At 41.0% G+C, this 16,595-nt stretch overlaps 2 protein-coding genes across 2 annotated transcripts in view; both read left to right on the top strand.

The window, feature by feature from the left end:
* Positions 1–16,595, top strand: part of LOC311047055 (uncharacterized protein) — a gene marked incomplete at its 3' end in the record, with an annotated part of 136,933 nt that overhangs the window by 13,244 nt on the left and 107,094 nt on the right. The gene's annotated exons all lie outside the window — the stretch shown is intronic.
* On the top strand, positions 11–15,617 carry LOC311047902 (uncharacterized protein; the record flags this gene model as incomplete). Its single annotated transcript, XM_084060851.1, has 12 exons — positions 11–29; positions 389–451; positions 676–759; positions 1,119–1,181; positions 1,404–1,466; positions 1,691–1,774; positions 2,133–2,195; positions 7,844–7,927; positions 8,287–8,349; positions 8,580–8,663; positions 14,775–14,903; positions 15,325–15,617. 12 exons carry the CDS (start codon positions 11–13, stop codon positions 15,609–15,611), a joined length of 1,086 nt encoding a protein of 361 aa, XP_083916977.1. The 3' UTR covers positions 15,612–15,617.

Genomic DNA, 16,595 nt, shown 5'->3' with positions numbered 1-16,595 from the left:
TATCGAAGGAATGAAGAGACAGCATGCAGGTATTAACCCGGTACATTTGCTGTTGTCCTCAGATACACAAAGAATGTTATTTGTGTCATTGTTCAAACTTTATTGAAAGGATATTTCTCTTTCAAACATGGTTGGGGTCATTTTAACACCTACTTGGGTTTTTGTGTTGCTTGATTCAGTATTTAGATATTTGATAAACATTTTATCAAACACGCACCCCTCCTTTACAAACCCATTGTAACTTCAAACTCCACTTTAAACATGATAGAATCATCTTAAATACTGTCTTTGGTTCTGATGACTGATATTGTCCTTCTGATGTGTGAAGGGGGCAAGTTTAACTCTCATCTTTAACTTTCACTAAGTTTCTCTGTTATATTCTTTTCAGATATGGCCACCAGACTAAATGCTAGTGAAAACAATGTGGAGGACTTGAAGAAAGAAAGTGAAGGTAATTTGGAGATGACAATTTAAACATTTAAAATGACTTGTTTTATTATTAATACAAATTAATTTGAGCTCAGAGAATAGATTTTTGATAGTTTAGATAATGTAATTTACTTTATATGTAACTTTACATGTACTGTATATGTATATGTGTCTGAGCTTACCCACTCAAACAAAACTGCATGAGTATTCATGATTGATCTAATACCAATACTGTGTTGATTTCAGCCCACCTTTCTAAGCTGTCCACCGTAGAAACGAGGCTGGATGAAAAAGAAAACATAATCGAAGAAATGAAGAGACAGCATGCAGGTATTAACCTGGTACATTTGCTGTTGTCCTCAGATACACAAAGAATGTTATTTGTGTCATTGTTCAAACTTTATCAAAGGGATATTTCTCTTTCAAACTTGGTTGGGGTCATTTTAACACCTGCTTGGGCTTTTGTGTTGCTTGATTCAGTATTTAGATATTTGATATACATTTTATCAGACACGCACCCTTCCTTTACAAACCCATTGTAACTTCAAACTCCACATTAAACATGATAGAATCATCTTAAATACCGTCTTTGGTTCTGATGACTGATATTGTCCTTCTAATGTGTGAAGGGGGCAAGTTTAACTCTCATCTTTAACTTTCACTAAGTTTCTCTGTTATATTCTTTTCAGATATGGCCAGAAGACTGAATGCTAGTGAAAACAGTGTGGAGGACTTGAAGAAAGAAAGTGAAGGTAATTTGGAGATGACAATAACATTTTTTTAAATTACTTGTTTTAGTATTAATGCAAATTAATTTGAGCTCAGAGGATAGATTTATGATAGTTTAGATAATGTAATTTACACTATTTGTAACTTTACATGTACTTTATATATATGTGTCTGAGCTTACCCACTCAAACAACACTGCATGAGTATTCATGATTGATCTAATACCAATACTGTGTTGATTTCAGCCCACCTTTCTAAGCTGTCCACCGTAGAAAACAATGTGGAGGACTTGAAGAAAGAAAGTGAAGGTAATTTGGAGATGACAATTTAAAATTTAAAAATGGCTTGTTTTATTATCAATACAAATTAATTTGAGCTCAGAGAATAGATTTTTGATAGTTTAGGTAATGTAATTTACTTTATATGTAACTTTACATGTACTTTATATGTATATGTGTCTGAGCTTACCCACTCAAACAAAACTGCATGAGTATTCATGATTGATCTAATACCAATACTGTGTTGATTTCAGCCCACCTTTCTAAGCTGTCCACCGTAGAAACGAGGCTGGATGAAAAAGAAATACAAATCGAAGGAATGAAGAAACAGCATGCAGGTATTAACCCGGTACATTTGCTGTTGTCCTCAGATACACAAAGAATGTTATTTGTGTCATTGTTCAAACTTTATTAAAGGGATATTTCTCTTTCAAACATGGTTGGGGTCATTTTAACACCTACTTGGGCATTTGTGTTGCTTGATTCAGTATTTAGATATTTGATATACATTTTATCAGACACGCACCCCTCCTTTACAAACCCATTGTAACTTCAAACTCCACATTAAACATGATAAAATCATCTTAAATACCGTCTTTGGTTCTGGTGACTGATATTGTCCTTCTAATGTGTGAAGGGGCATGTTTAACTCTCATCTTTAACTTTCACTAAGTTTTTCTGTTATATTCTTTTCAGATATGGCCACCAGACTGAATGCGAGTGAAAACAATGCGGAGGACTTGAAGAAAGAAAGTGAAGGTAATTTGGAGATGACAATTTAAACATTTAAAATGACTTGTTTTAGTATTAATACAAATTAATTTGAGCTCAAAGAATAGATTTTTTATAGTTTAGATAATGTAATTTACTGTATATGTAACTTTACATGTACTTTATATGTATATGTGTCTGAGCTTACCCACTCAAACAAAACTGCATGAGTATTCATGATTGATCTAATACCAATACTGTGTTGATTTCAGCCCACCTTTCTAAGCTGTCTGTAATGTATTGTGACTTAGCCTTTGCATTCTGGGCTTCCGTACACTCTGTCTAGTTTGTCCCTCTGTGCCTGCCGTACCTGCTGTTCCGCGCCGGTCTGAATAAACACACAAGCTGATATAACATGCTCGTAGATCTCTGTGCTTTTACACACTTTATAAGTATCTTACATGGTGTCAGAAACGTGTCAAGAACACACCGCGCAACCATGGCTTCTGCAGCGTTTGATCACCCCAAGATTGACTGGGAAGCTGCCGATCTATATCAAGAGTTTGGGAGATTTCGCAGCCACGTTGAGTTCGTCTTCGACGGTCCTCTCTCTGAGCTAGAAGCTAAACAACGAGCTGGCTGGCTAGGAACATGGATCGGCGAACAAGGCAGAGAAATCTACAGGACGTTAAACTGGGCCGACGGTGAGAAACAAGATCCAGTCAAAGTTTTGGATAAATTTGCCAACTACATAAGACCGAGGAAGAATAAAAGAATAGCAAGGCATCGTTTCAAGCAAAGGAAACAAAGTGCTACGGAGGGTTTTGATCACTTTGTAAAGGATTTGAAGCTACTACTGATGGACTGTGAGTTTGCAGACTCAGATGACATGCTAATTGATGCTATAATAGCAGGAGTAAGAGAAAAACGAGTCCAGGAGAGACTGTTAGATAAAGGTGAGGAGCTGACACTGGCCAAAGCCATAGAGATTCCCCAACAGTTTGAAATGTCACAAAAACAAATGCTGATTGTCAGAGAGGAAGATTCACAAGTGTCAACAGTGTCCAACAGGCCACAGTACACAGGCTACAATAAAAAGCCACAGAGCTATGTACAGTCTAAACCCACTCAGCAGAGACAGACAGCAGGAAATCAAACCAAATGCCCAAAATGTGGAAAACACCCCCAGCATTCATACAATCAAGGGAAATGTCCAGCACAGGGCTCCACATGTTCATATTGTCACAAATCAAACCACTGGGCAGCAGTGTGTCGCAGCCGTGGCATGAGCTCAGTGAGTGTGGAGTCAGCAGAAGAGGACCCACCAGATGAGGAAATACTGAATATAAGCCTGACGCAAGAGGAGGTTCCGGTAGCCATAGTGGCAGATGACAAATGGGTGGTAAACATCTGTGTTCTGTCTCAGAAGGTGCAGTTTAGAATAGATACCGGTGCAAAGTGCAACACACTGACTCTAGACAGTTACCAGCTACTGGAGCACCATGGCGAGCTAAAACGCTCAAACAGAATACTGCGCTCCTATTCAAACCACAGGCTGAGACCAGTTGCTGCAGTTGATCTTCCACTCAGTTACAAAGACCGTGAAGCAAAAGCAGAGCTGGAGATAATGGACATTGCTCAAGAGAATGTGCTCAGTGGCGCTACAGCTGAGGCCTTAGGCCTAATTATTCGACTGGATTCCCTGCAAGATGGTGTCGAAATTAACAAGGTGAGCACTGTTAATGACACCACACTGAAACCAAATGTACCCGTGGGCCTGAGTGAATTTCCAGAGCTGACACGCACTACAGGGACTTTGCCAGGCAAATACACAATTAAAATTGATCCAGATGCAAAGGGTGTTGTGCACCCAGTACGCCGGCAACCGGCAGCACTCAGAGAAAAGATACTGGATAAACTGTCTGAGATGGTGGAAGATGGTCACATCACAAAGGTGCACCAGCCTACAGAGTGGGTCAGTTCTATGGTAGTTGTCACACGAAAGGAAAAGATAAGAATATGCATAGATCCAAGTGACCTGAACAAAGCGATCAAAAGGGAACATCACCCAATGCGCACAATAGAAGAAGTGATTTCCACCATACCAGGCGCAAAAATATTCTCAGTCTTAGATGCTAAATCTGGTTTCCTCCAGATAGAGCTGGATGAAGTGTCATCTTTTCTCACAACCTTCAACACTCCAATAGGGAGGTTCAGATGGCTGAGACTGCCCTTCGGGATTAAATGTGCACCTGAAATATTCCAGCGCATCATGGACCAGATGCCAGAGGGAATCAATGGAGCCACGGGTGTCATGGATGACATTCTGATAGCAGCACCCACAATGGAAGAGCACGATACAATACTCCGCAAAGTAGTCGAGAGAGCCACAAGCTACAATCTAAAGCTTAACTCTGACAAGTGTCACATTCGTAAGTCAACAGTGCCATATGTGGGTCACCTAATTACAGCCGACGGTCTGAAGCCAGACCCTGCAAAGACTGAGGCAGTTAGATGCATGCCACCGCCGACAGACAAAGACGGTGTCCGCCGTTTCCTAGGTTTTGTAACGTACCTGTCAAAGTTCATTCCAAACTTAAGTGAGGTAGACGCTCCACTGCGACAGCTCCTGAAGAGCGACGTCGAGTTCAGATGGCAGCCAGCGCAACAACAAGCGTTCGACGAGCTCAAGCAGCTATGTACGCACCCGCCGGTGCTTAGGTACTATGACACAGCCAAGCCTGTAGAGATATACAGTGACGCCAGCAGCATGGGACTGGGAGCAGTGTTACTGCAGGACGATCAGCCTGTCGCCTTCTCGTCCAGATCATTGACCGATGCAGAGACGCGCTATGCGCAAATTGAGAAGGAAATGCTCTCCATTGTTCATGCCTGCATTAAGTTTCACCATTACATATTTGGGAAACACGTCACAATATTCAATGACCACAAGCCGCTCGAGGACATCTACAGGAAGCCGCTGCTGTCTACTCCTATGCGCATCCAGAGAATGCGCCTGCGACTACAGTGGTATGATATCTCAGTCAAGTATAGAAGAGGAAAGGACATGGAGCTGCCTGACACCTTGTCCAGAGCACAGCTGGAGGACAGCACACCAGAGGCAGGTAGCCTAGAGTGTGTCTCCATGCTCAACTTTGTGTCAGTGAGCGAGCAGAAATATACAGAGTTACAAGAATGCTCAAAAGAGGAGCTAAGCCTTCTCCAGCAGACAATTCAACTAGGCTGGCCAGACAGCCGAAGAGACGTGCCGATTCTTGTTCAACCATACTGGGACTCAAGAAGCCAACTAGCTGTGTCTGATGGCATAGTGTACAAGGGCCTGCGTATTGTGGTGCCTCGCACCATGCAAGCAGACATGTTGAAGCTCATACATCAGTCTCATCTAGGAATAGTGAAGAGCAAGCAGCGAGCTCGGGAAGTCCTATACTGGCCAGGCATGAGTGCTGAAATTGAGAACATGGTCAGAAATTGCTGCAAGTGTGCTGAGGTCCAAAACAGACTTCCCAGAGAGCCGCTCATACCGACGGAAACACCAGAGCTACCATTCGAGGAGGTGGCCTCGGACCTGTTTGAGTTTGAAGGCAAACACTACATACTGCTAGTGGATTACTACTCAAAGTACATCGAAGTAGATGAGCTGAAAGACCTGCGCAGCAGAGCTACAATAGAGGCTCTGAAGGCTCAGTTTGCCAGACACGGAATTCCATCCATTCTTCGAACAGATGGTGGACCCCAATATTCGTCAGAGGAATTCAAAGAGTTCTGCAAGAGTTATAGCACACTGCACAAAACATCATCACCACACACGCCACACTCTAATGGTGAAGCAGAGCGTGCAGTGCAAACAGTCAAGAGACTTTGGAGTAAAGCACCAGACAAACACCTTGCACTACTAGATTACAGAACCACTCCACTAGAGTCAGTAGGCCTGTCTCCAGCTCAACTGCTCATGGGCAGAAGGCCTCGCAACAAACTGCCTGCTACTCGTGCGCTCCTCGCACCCATGGCCTATGACTCACTTAAAGTCAAGCGCCTGCTCGACAAGACTAAGGACACACAGAAGTTCTACTACGACCGCAAGAGAGCGGTTAACCCCCGCACTGCCCTGCAGCCTGGAGACGAAGTTCGGATGGCACCGTATCCTGGACACCGCAGATGGACCCCTGGAGTCATACTTCAACCGCACAGCGATCCACGATCTTATGTTGTGGAGAGTGGAGGCAAGCAGTTCCGCCGCAACAGTCAGCACCTTCGCACCAGCACTCCAGCCGCCAACCGGTCACGCCATGACATGTTCAACGAGCCTCTCAACCTGCCTTGGACCGAACCACCTGATGCAGTACCGGCGACACCGATGCGACCTCTAGACCATCCAGAACCGCACCCTTCGCCACATGGGGAGCCACCGAGGTCTGCACGAGCCCAGCCAGGCCAGCCAGGTGAACTGTATACTACCAGACGGGGCAGAGTTGTGAAACCCCCTGATAGACTGAACTTGTAATTTGATAAATTAAACAGGCATGGTAAAGATGCCTGATGGAAGTGATAGTGCTGGTAACCTCTCCTTCCACTTTACAGACATTGTTGTGTATGTTGTTGAGCAAGGACATTGACGGGGCTGACAGAATGTTTGCATTTATTATTGTGTTTAAAAAAAAACAAGAGGCATTATTTCATTATTTGTGTAAACATAAGCTACAGGTAAAAACAGCTGTTTATAACCTGCGACAATACTATTGCACTATTGTTCTCTTTGCATTAATAGCCTTCTTTGCTGAAGAAGGGAGATGTAATGTATTGTGACTTAGCCTTTGCATTCTGGGCTTCCGTACACTCTGTCTAGTTTGTCCCTCTGTGCCTGCCGTACCTGCTGTTCCGCGCCGGTCTGAATAAACACACAAGCTGATATAACATGCTCGTAGATCTCTGTGCTTTTACACACTTTATAAGTATCTTACACTGTCCACCGTAGAAACGAGGCTGGATGAAAAAGAAAACATAATCGAAGAAATGAAGAGACAGCATGCAGGTATTAACCTGGTACATTTGCTGTTGTCCTCAGATACACAAAGAATGTTATTTGTGTCATTGTTCAAACTTTATTAAAGAGATATTTCACTTTCAAACATGGTTGGGGTCATTTTAACACCTACTTGGGCTTTTGTGTTGCTTGATTCAGTATTTAGATATTTGATATACATTGTATCAGACACGCACCCTTCCTTTACAAACCCATTGTAACTTCAAACTCCACATTAAACATGATAGAATCATCTTAAATACCGTCTTTGGTTCTGATGACTGATATTGTCCTTCTAATGTGTGAAGGGGGCATGTTTAACTCTCATCTTTAACTTTCACTAAGTTTCTCTGCTATATTCTTTTCAGATATGGCCACCAGACTGAATGCTAGTGAAAACAATATGGAGGACTTGAAGAAAGAAAGTGAAGGTAATTTGGAGATGACAATATAAAATGTAAAAATGACTTGTTTTATTATTAATACAAATTCATTTGAGCTCAGAGAATAGATTTTTGATAGTTTAGATAATGTAATTTACTTTGCATGTAACTTTACATGTACTGTATATATATATGTGTTTGAGCTTACCCACTCAAACAAAACTGCATGCGTATTCATGATTGATCTAATACCAATACTGTGTTGATTTCAGCCCACCTTTCTAAGCTGTCCACCGTAGAAACGAGGCTGGATGAAAATAAAATCGAAATCGAAGGAATGAAGAGACAGCATGCAGGTATTAACCCGGTACATTTGCTGTTGTCCTCAATTACACGAAGAATGTTATTTGTGTCATTGTTCAAACTTTATAAAAGGGATATTTCACTTTCAAACATGGTTGGAGTCATTTTAACACCTGCTTGGGCTTTTGTGTTGCTTGATTCAGTATTTAGATATTTGATATACATTTTATCAGACACGCACCCTTCCTTTACAAACCCATTGTAACTTCAAACTCCACACTAAACATGATAGAATCATCTTAAATACCGTCTTTGGTTCTGATGACTGATATTGTCCTTCTAATGTGTGAATGGGGCATGTTTAACTCTCATCTTTAACTTTCACTAAGTTTCTCTGTTATATTCTTTTCAGATATGGCCACCAGACTGAATGCGAGTGAAAACAATGTGGAGGACTTGAAGAAAGAAAGTGAAGGTAATTTGGAGATGACAATTTAAAATGTAAAAATTACTTGTTTTATTATTAATACAAATTAATTTGAGCTCAGAGAATAGATTTTTGATAGTTTAGATAATGTCATTTACTTTATATGTAACTTTACATGTACTTTATACGTACATTATATGTGTCTGAGCTTACCCACTCAAACAAAACTGCATGAGTATTCATGATTGATCTAATAAACAATACTGTGTTGATTTCAGCCCACCTTGCTAAGCTGTCTACCGTAGAAACGAGGATAGATGAAAAAGAAAACCAAATCGAAGAACTGAAGAGACAGCATGCAGGTATTAAACCGTTACATTTTGCCGTTGTCCTCAGATACACAAAGAAAACCAAAATATCTGAAACTAGTCATCTGTGTTATTTTAAGTATAATGAATAGTAATTCCAGTTGCACGTTTTAACCCCTTTTGGAACAGTCTAATGGAGGCATGAAGTCGCCTATCTCTTCCAAAACAAAACAAAAACAGTCCTTTGAGGAGCACAACACTAACTCTTCCTACCTTTTCCTCCTTGAGGAGCACAACACTAACTCTTCCTACCTTTTCCTCCTTGAGGAGCACAACACTAACACTACAACACTGCGCTGCCCCAATATGTTATTCTAGCACCTGCGCTACCCGCCCCCCATTATGCCGACTCCGTTATTTGCGCGTGGGGGCGTGCCCGTGGGCATGTTGTTGCTATATCCCCCACGTTGCCATTCTGCAGACACACATGGGTACGGCTTTGGGGGGGTGATAGTGGATTCTAAAAGCACCCGCCAAGTGCACGCAGACACTGCAATGGCTTTGTGCGTTGGACCATGAGCCGTGTTGCCAACCTTGGCTAGAAATAAGCAACCACGGGTCTATGAAAACAAAAAGAAGCGACTATAGGCCACATGAGCACTTCAAACTAGCTTTCATAGCCCCTAAATATTTCAGCCTGGCTCGACTAATAATTTACAAATTAGGGCCAGACCAGCCCGTCAGTCAATTTTCTAAAGAAGGCTTTTTTCTCATTAAATCTTGGTAATTCGTTAACAGGAGTCATTCTACCCTATTCCAACAGTCTACATTTTATTTAAAAAAAACAGCATGGAGCAAATAGGCTATATAAATGTATACACTGGCCCTATAACCATTTAAAAAATTATATTTGGTTATTCTATGAAATATATTTTAAATTGAGATATTTTCGTTTTTTTCCATATTGCTGTCATGTCTTAATAACATCATGCTTTTAACAAGCAAAATAAGCAGTACAAAATATGGTTAAGTAAGATAAGTTTGGATTACTTTGTTTGATGGGAAAGAGTTGCATGGAGAAATCACATTCAATGTTACCTCGTACTGCCCGCTGCCTGCTCTTGTCATTTGAAGAAATAATCCAATTTGTCTGAAGATCCATTCTATATGTCATGTTGGTTAAACTTTAAAGAGTCCTGCGCAGTGACAGAAAACAGCTGGCTGATCGATTGATTTGACCTACTTTTGCGCTATGGTGATTATTAGCTGCTTAGCAGCTGTGTAAGAATAATATTTAAAAAAAACGTCGACCCGGCCCAGTTGGTGCCGACGGGCCGGGTCGGGTCCCGTTGGGTTTGGAATAAAACCTTAAGCACTTACATTTTTTATAAGATGATCGGATCATCTAGTGTGATTTTCATTTTGGCTGCTGTCTCGTTAAACCCATGCTGCGGGTGAATATTATATTATATATTATATATCCTACTATAATTCTAGTAACCTCTGTCTGTCCGTCTGTAGTGGTGAGTGTAGTGGTGTCACTACCCGGTTCTCCTCACTGGCTGGAGCAATTGCTCTGATTTTGCACACAGCCATTGACCATTACCATCTGAACTTAACTGTGAAGCCCGTTTTTCAATTTCATCAAATCTCAGCTTCTTATTAGCGTTTATGTGTAAAACACTGTCGCCATGGTTACGGGGATGCCCAGCTATGGGACGAACTGCCTCCCGGGTTGCCAGATCATGTGCGCATATCCCCCCACGGATGCGTCGACCGGGTATGGTCTAGTATTATATTATTATGATATTCCCCACGTAAACGCTACGTTCATGTTTACTGTTAAAGGTTCTCAATCTTTTCAGGCCATCGACCCCCCAATAACCATATTTGAACTGGGGACCCCCCCATTTTGTTTGACTCGGTTCCACAGATAAATATTGTGAAAATAGCAGATCTACAAGCTCACCAGGCGTTGGGTGCTCCATTGTGGTCTCGACCCACAGGTTGAGAACCACTACATTAAAGGCTCCTAGCAAGTTACATGTCTATGTTGTTGACCACGTAATGTAATATTTTTGGTTTAGTGTTAGGCTACTCCGTGGCGCGCGCGCATCATTGTTTACGCTGTCCAAAATAACAGATCTGTAAGCTGTTGACACGAAATGACGCAGCGTGTTGATAGCTTGTATGTCTGTTATTTTGGGTAGGTAGTAGAGATGCGCGGATGGCCTCTCACGTCACCCGAATCCAAATGTACAAATTAATTATCCGCCCGTTATCCAACCGCAATAATTATATTATCCAATATAAATATCCGCATCCGCACTAACCGTTTTTCCCATATGTCAAAATATTATTATTTTCTGGTATTCCCCGTTAGTTTTAGTATTAGTTGTGCGATGCGAGCACAAAATGCATTGATTTAGCCTATGGAAATGTCAGTACGTCTTTTTTCTTTTTTTTAAACCGGTGCTGCGCTGAACATTCTGTGCGGCATCCCAACATACAGGCATCCAACCAGTGGTGGAAAGTAACTAAGTACATTTAATTAAGTACTGTACTTAAGTACAATTTTGAGGTATTTGTACTTTACTTGAGTATTTCCAATTTCCAATACTTTTACTTCTAGGCCTACTCCACTACATCTCAGAGGCAAATGTTGTACTTTTACTCCACTACATTTATTTGAAAACTTTAGTTACTAGTTACTTTTCAAATATAAATGATTATATTATGAAACATACATTAACCACTTTAGCCCTATTTTATACATAGGCTATTTGAAAATAGCCGATCTACAAGCTCTCAACGGTCGCATCGCGACGCGTTGAGAGCTTGTAGATCTGCTATTTTCAAATATTTTAGTACTTTTACTTTTGATACTTTAAGTACATTTTGATGCCAATACTTTTGTACTTTTACTCAAGTAAATTTTGAATTCTGGACTTTTACTTGTAACAGAGTATTTCTATATTGCAGTATCGGTACTTTTACTTACTGTAAGTAAAGAATTTGAGTACTTTTTCCACCACTGCATCCAACATACATGCGGAATCCAACATACAGAGCACACTGCTAGCACCGGTTTAAAAAAAAGAAAAAAGACGCACCGACATTCCATAGGCTAAATCAATGCATTTTGTCATCGCATCGCACACTGCTCTACACACTCACACAGACACAAGCACGCAGAGATTTAGCTATTTTATGGATAGATATAGGCTATTAGATGTCATTAATTTATTTACCGCAATATTTCACCCGCGGTTTATCCGATATTAATTAATAATTGTATTTGATTGACCCGAACCCACCCAAACTGCAGTTCACAGCAATGTGTCTGGGTTTGAGAGGCTATGATTGATGTAAACTTAAAGGGGCTACACCATGAATTTAAAAAAAATATATTATATATAAATATTGCCCCCTAATACGTTTTAAACAGGTTGTAAGCCTAAAAAACATCCAGATATTTTTTCTCACAATCTGACTGTATGTCATTCCAAGCTTTTTCAGCTGCAATACCAAAACGTCCTATTGGGCAGGGGGGAGCTACTGAGCAATTCTGTCTGGCCATCGTCAATGCAAAATCCGTGCAAGTGACATCACTTGCACAGCCATTCTGAAATGGCCTGTTCAGACACGCCCATTCAGGAAATCCATGAAATGAGCATGAATGACTGAATGTTTAAAAAAAATATTTTTTTGGGTACAAGAGACACTGGGGAGCCCAAAAAATACTAAAAACCTAAAAAAAAATGAAATTCATGGTGTAGCCCCTTTAAAGTGTAGCTCTGTTCGGGATTACTGAACAAAGGTGGATGATGAAAGATAACGGGGACAATATGGATGTATAAGTTAACTTTAACTGCGTCACTTCAGAGGAAACTATGGAGCAACTTCACACCCCTGTTTACACGGGTGCAATACGTTAGTCCGACAGCGCATTCCTCCGACAGCGCAGTGCTCCGACATTAAACAGTGAACCCGAACCAAACCCGCACCCTAACCCTAACCGCACGCGGATGCCACATAGTCGGAGAAAAGGTCTGTCGGATTAACGCATGCCTCCCGTTTACACACCCCTGGAATCCATTAGAATGGTGGAAATAGAACAATAACAGCCAAAGTGAGTACATACTGTATACTTTCCTAAAACTGTCCCATTTATTATACCCATGTGCTATGTCAGTGTACCACCGCCCAGCCCTGTGGTCGACCAGCTGGAGGTCCATCGGTGCCTGTAGGAGCGTTGTGGCAACATGATGTAATTAATTATTTGGGAGCAGCCGGTGTGTACCAATAGTATAAATATTTTAAATGGCTTTAAGTTTCATAATACTATTCCGGATCTGACTAATATGACACGCTTATTGTTAACACAATAGGCTACAAATTAATATAAAAATGTATTTGGATAAATAAAATAAAAAAGAAGGAAAACAAGCCCAATGTGGCTTATAATAATCAGACCAGGCAACAGTGCAGACAGGGAGATAGGCTAGAGCATATTTGGATCGGGGATGACGGCTAGCGCAGTCTTCTCTTAAAGGCAATGGCTTCTGGCACGGTGATTGGTTTTATCATTGTAACGCCCAAACCACACCTATGCATAATGTAACGGGTAGCGCAGGTGTTTTGCGGGGGGGGGGGGGGGGGGGGGAGTACCACAGAATACCAAATTTTGCGGGGCAACGCCTCTTGCCTAGTCCGCAATCCGTAATTAGCGGTTTGTTCAAATTTCAGTCAGAATAGAGCCCTAACTCTTCCTTTTCCCCAAATCCTCTCACTCTCACCAGTGTGCCAGTGATCCTCCTCCCCTATGGCAATGATGGCACCCGCGCCTAAGGTTGCCTACCCCTGCCCTGTGGGGGACGTAACCTATAGCCCGGGAGGATGTAACCCATAGTCTGGTGGGAACCAACCCATAGCCCGATGGAACGTATATGTGTCCCATAGCCCAGAGGGCCAGATATGTATCCCATAGCCCAGAGGGACTACAGATATGTATCCCATAGCCCAGAGGGACGATGGATATGTATCCCATAGCCTGGAGGGACAGATATGTAACCCATAGCAACCCTCTGTTTTACCATAGCAACAACCGTTTTACCCTAGCAACCATCTGTTAGACTATAGCAACCACTGTTTTCCCTTGACCACTCACACACACACAACCGGACAAACTGTTCTCAAATTACTATGAATAATTTAATGATAGAATGAATGAATTAAATAATTAATACATTTTTATTTTATTTTTATTAAAAGCATAAACAAAAACAACAACAAAAGTCCACAAACAACAAAACTCCACAAATAGTGGACCTATATACATATTCCAGTGGTTCTCAAAGAGGGTTCCGGGGACCCTCAGGGGTCCTTGAGGGGGTTCCAGGTGGTCCTTTATCCATTTCTACATTGGCTATTCAAAAATAGCAGATCTACAAGCTTACAACGCGTCACGTCGTAACGCGCTGCAAGCTTGTACTGTACATCTGCTATTTTTGAACATTTTGGAAAAATATCGATCGAATCTTCTCTTCTGGGGGTCCCTGGCACAATGCCTTTTCAGATGGGGATCCACAGTCAAATGCATATCAATTTGGGGGTCCTTGACATATAACAGTTTATAGATCTGCTATTTTCACTATTTCTTTTGACACTCTTGTATGATGAAGTAAGGCATTAATATAATAAATCATAAAGTCTAAATGTGGAGATGAAAGGTTTTCTGCCCAACAACAACAATATGTTAAATATAAGTAATGTTATAATTAATGGTATAATAAATGCTTTTATAATTATATAAATGATTATCTAATTATAGTAAAATATATGCTCTTATTATTGCTGTCAGGTGGAAACCTGACAGCAATCATTCCTTTTTTATTATTATTTTAAAAATCAATCACAAATATTGTTTTTTCGAGTGATCTAAATGGACGATCTAAAAGATCACAATGTGTCGCATTGCGATGCGTTTTGTGCTTGTAGATCTGCTATTTTCACAATTTTTGCAACACTCTTTTAAAAAAACATATGGAGGTATGTTTCTGCCCGACAACAACTTTATAATCATACAAATAATTAGATAATTCATTGTATAATATATGCTTTTATAACAATATAAATAATGTGATAATGCTCCTGTGTTGACAGACCAACCAAAGGTGGCCTTCTCTGCTGGGTTGAGTAAGGATGGATACGTTGGACCATTTAGTTCTGCTACCACTCTGGTTTATAAGAATGTCATCACTAACATCGGCAACGCCTACAATACATCTACAGGTGATTATGTTAATTATCTCAATGAGCTTTACTTGAGGTGATTACATTAAATGATGTTAATGAGCTTTACATTAAGTGATTATGTTAATTGTGTTAATGAGCTTTACATTAAGTTATTATCTGAATTATATTTTAATGAGCATTATATTGGGTGATTATGTTAATTATGTTAATGAGCATTACATTAAGTGATTGCATTAATTATGCTATTGAGCTTACATTATGTGATTAAGTTGATTATGTTAATTAGCTTTACATTAAGTGATTACGTCCATTTCTACATTAAGTGATTACGTCCATCCGCGCGTGTGTGTGTGTGTGTGTGTGTGTGTGTGCGTGTGCGTGTGCGTGTGCGTGTGCATGTGCATGTGCATGTGCACACATATGTTTGCGTGTGCGCGTGTTTTTATATATTTTCTAGGTTCTTTCCGAACTCCAGTGAAAGGAGTTTATTACTTCAGATTCACTGCAGCTACCTGGGGATCATCAGAGCATATGTCGATCCACTTGTATAAAAATAATCGGCTACTCATTGATAACTATGGACAGAATAATCATGATTATTTTGAATACATATCTAATGGAGTGATAGTAGAGATGGAGCAGGGAGACACAATACGCATGAGGGTACCTGGTGGTTCCCACAGGCTCAAGGATGACGGATACAATCACAACACATTCAGTGGTTTTCTGCTCTATTCTATGTAACGCTGCTACTAGTCTCGCGTAGCCAGACCCAACTGAAAATGAAAAACAGCGACCTCTGCTGTTTGCATTGTCTGTTGGGTCTGGCAGGAAGCAAACGAAACACCAGTGCGCAAGGAAACCGGGGTTTGTGTCTGCCTTCAGCGCATCACTTCCGATTGGTGCGACTATGTTTTCATTCCCACTAACAATATTTCTACACGGAACACTAACACCACTTCTCCCAGAGAACATGGATGGTTTTGGTTACAAGCCCACTTGTTTCTATGATGAAAGAGTAAGTTAAAATGTGAATATCTTTCCGTGGTTTTGTCTGCTCCGAGGACGCTGTTGTTAAATTAGTTTTGGTTAGTTTCGAGGGGGGGAGGGTGGACGGACACGTGAATCCCGCCCACTACATTTGATTGGGTAAAGCGCGGCCTGCTTCCTGATCTGAAGGCACACCCACTTGAAACCAATGCGCACGGGTTGTCAACACGGCTACCGACAGATTCCACCGCAGAGCAGAATCTGTTCTTGAGAGATTATGCTGCTACTGACACGGCTGGAAACTCACTCAAGTACATTTACTCAAATACTGTACTTTACATATTGAGTGCATTTAGCAAATTTGAAAATACACTCGTTGAGTGCCATAAACGGAGATCTTCGTGAGGAGATTTTTTTTCTTCCCACATGGGGCACTCTAACGCAACTTTGGGATGATGAGTCTCTTAAATGGAGAGGAAGGATGTGGATCTGTGCCAAAAAAACTACCTCCCGTCCACTCCCATTATAACTCCTTGAGAAAAAGCTTCATATCTCCATATCTTTTTACCGTGGTGGAAACGAGACGTTTACGATGGGCGATCACTCTGCAATGGCGGATCGCGTTAGAAATATTATTGTTCCAGCAATAGTCTGGAACAATAATAATAGCGGATGTAAACCCTTTGTTTACATCCGCATCCTCGTCGTGGCGACTACAGCACTAAACAGCGCAGCGTA

Source organism: Gymnoscopelus microlampas (assembly GCF_963454915.1).
Source record: "Gymnoscopelus microlampas genome assembly, chromosome: 6".
Lineage (NCBI taxonomy): Eukaryota > Metazoa > Chordata > Actinopteri > Myctophiformes > Myctophidae > Gymnoscopelus > Gymnoscopelus microlampas.
The sequence above is the reverse complement of the archived record's forward strand: the minus strand, read 5'-3'. Positions and strand labels throughout refer to the sequence as shown.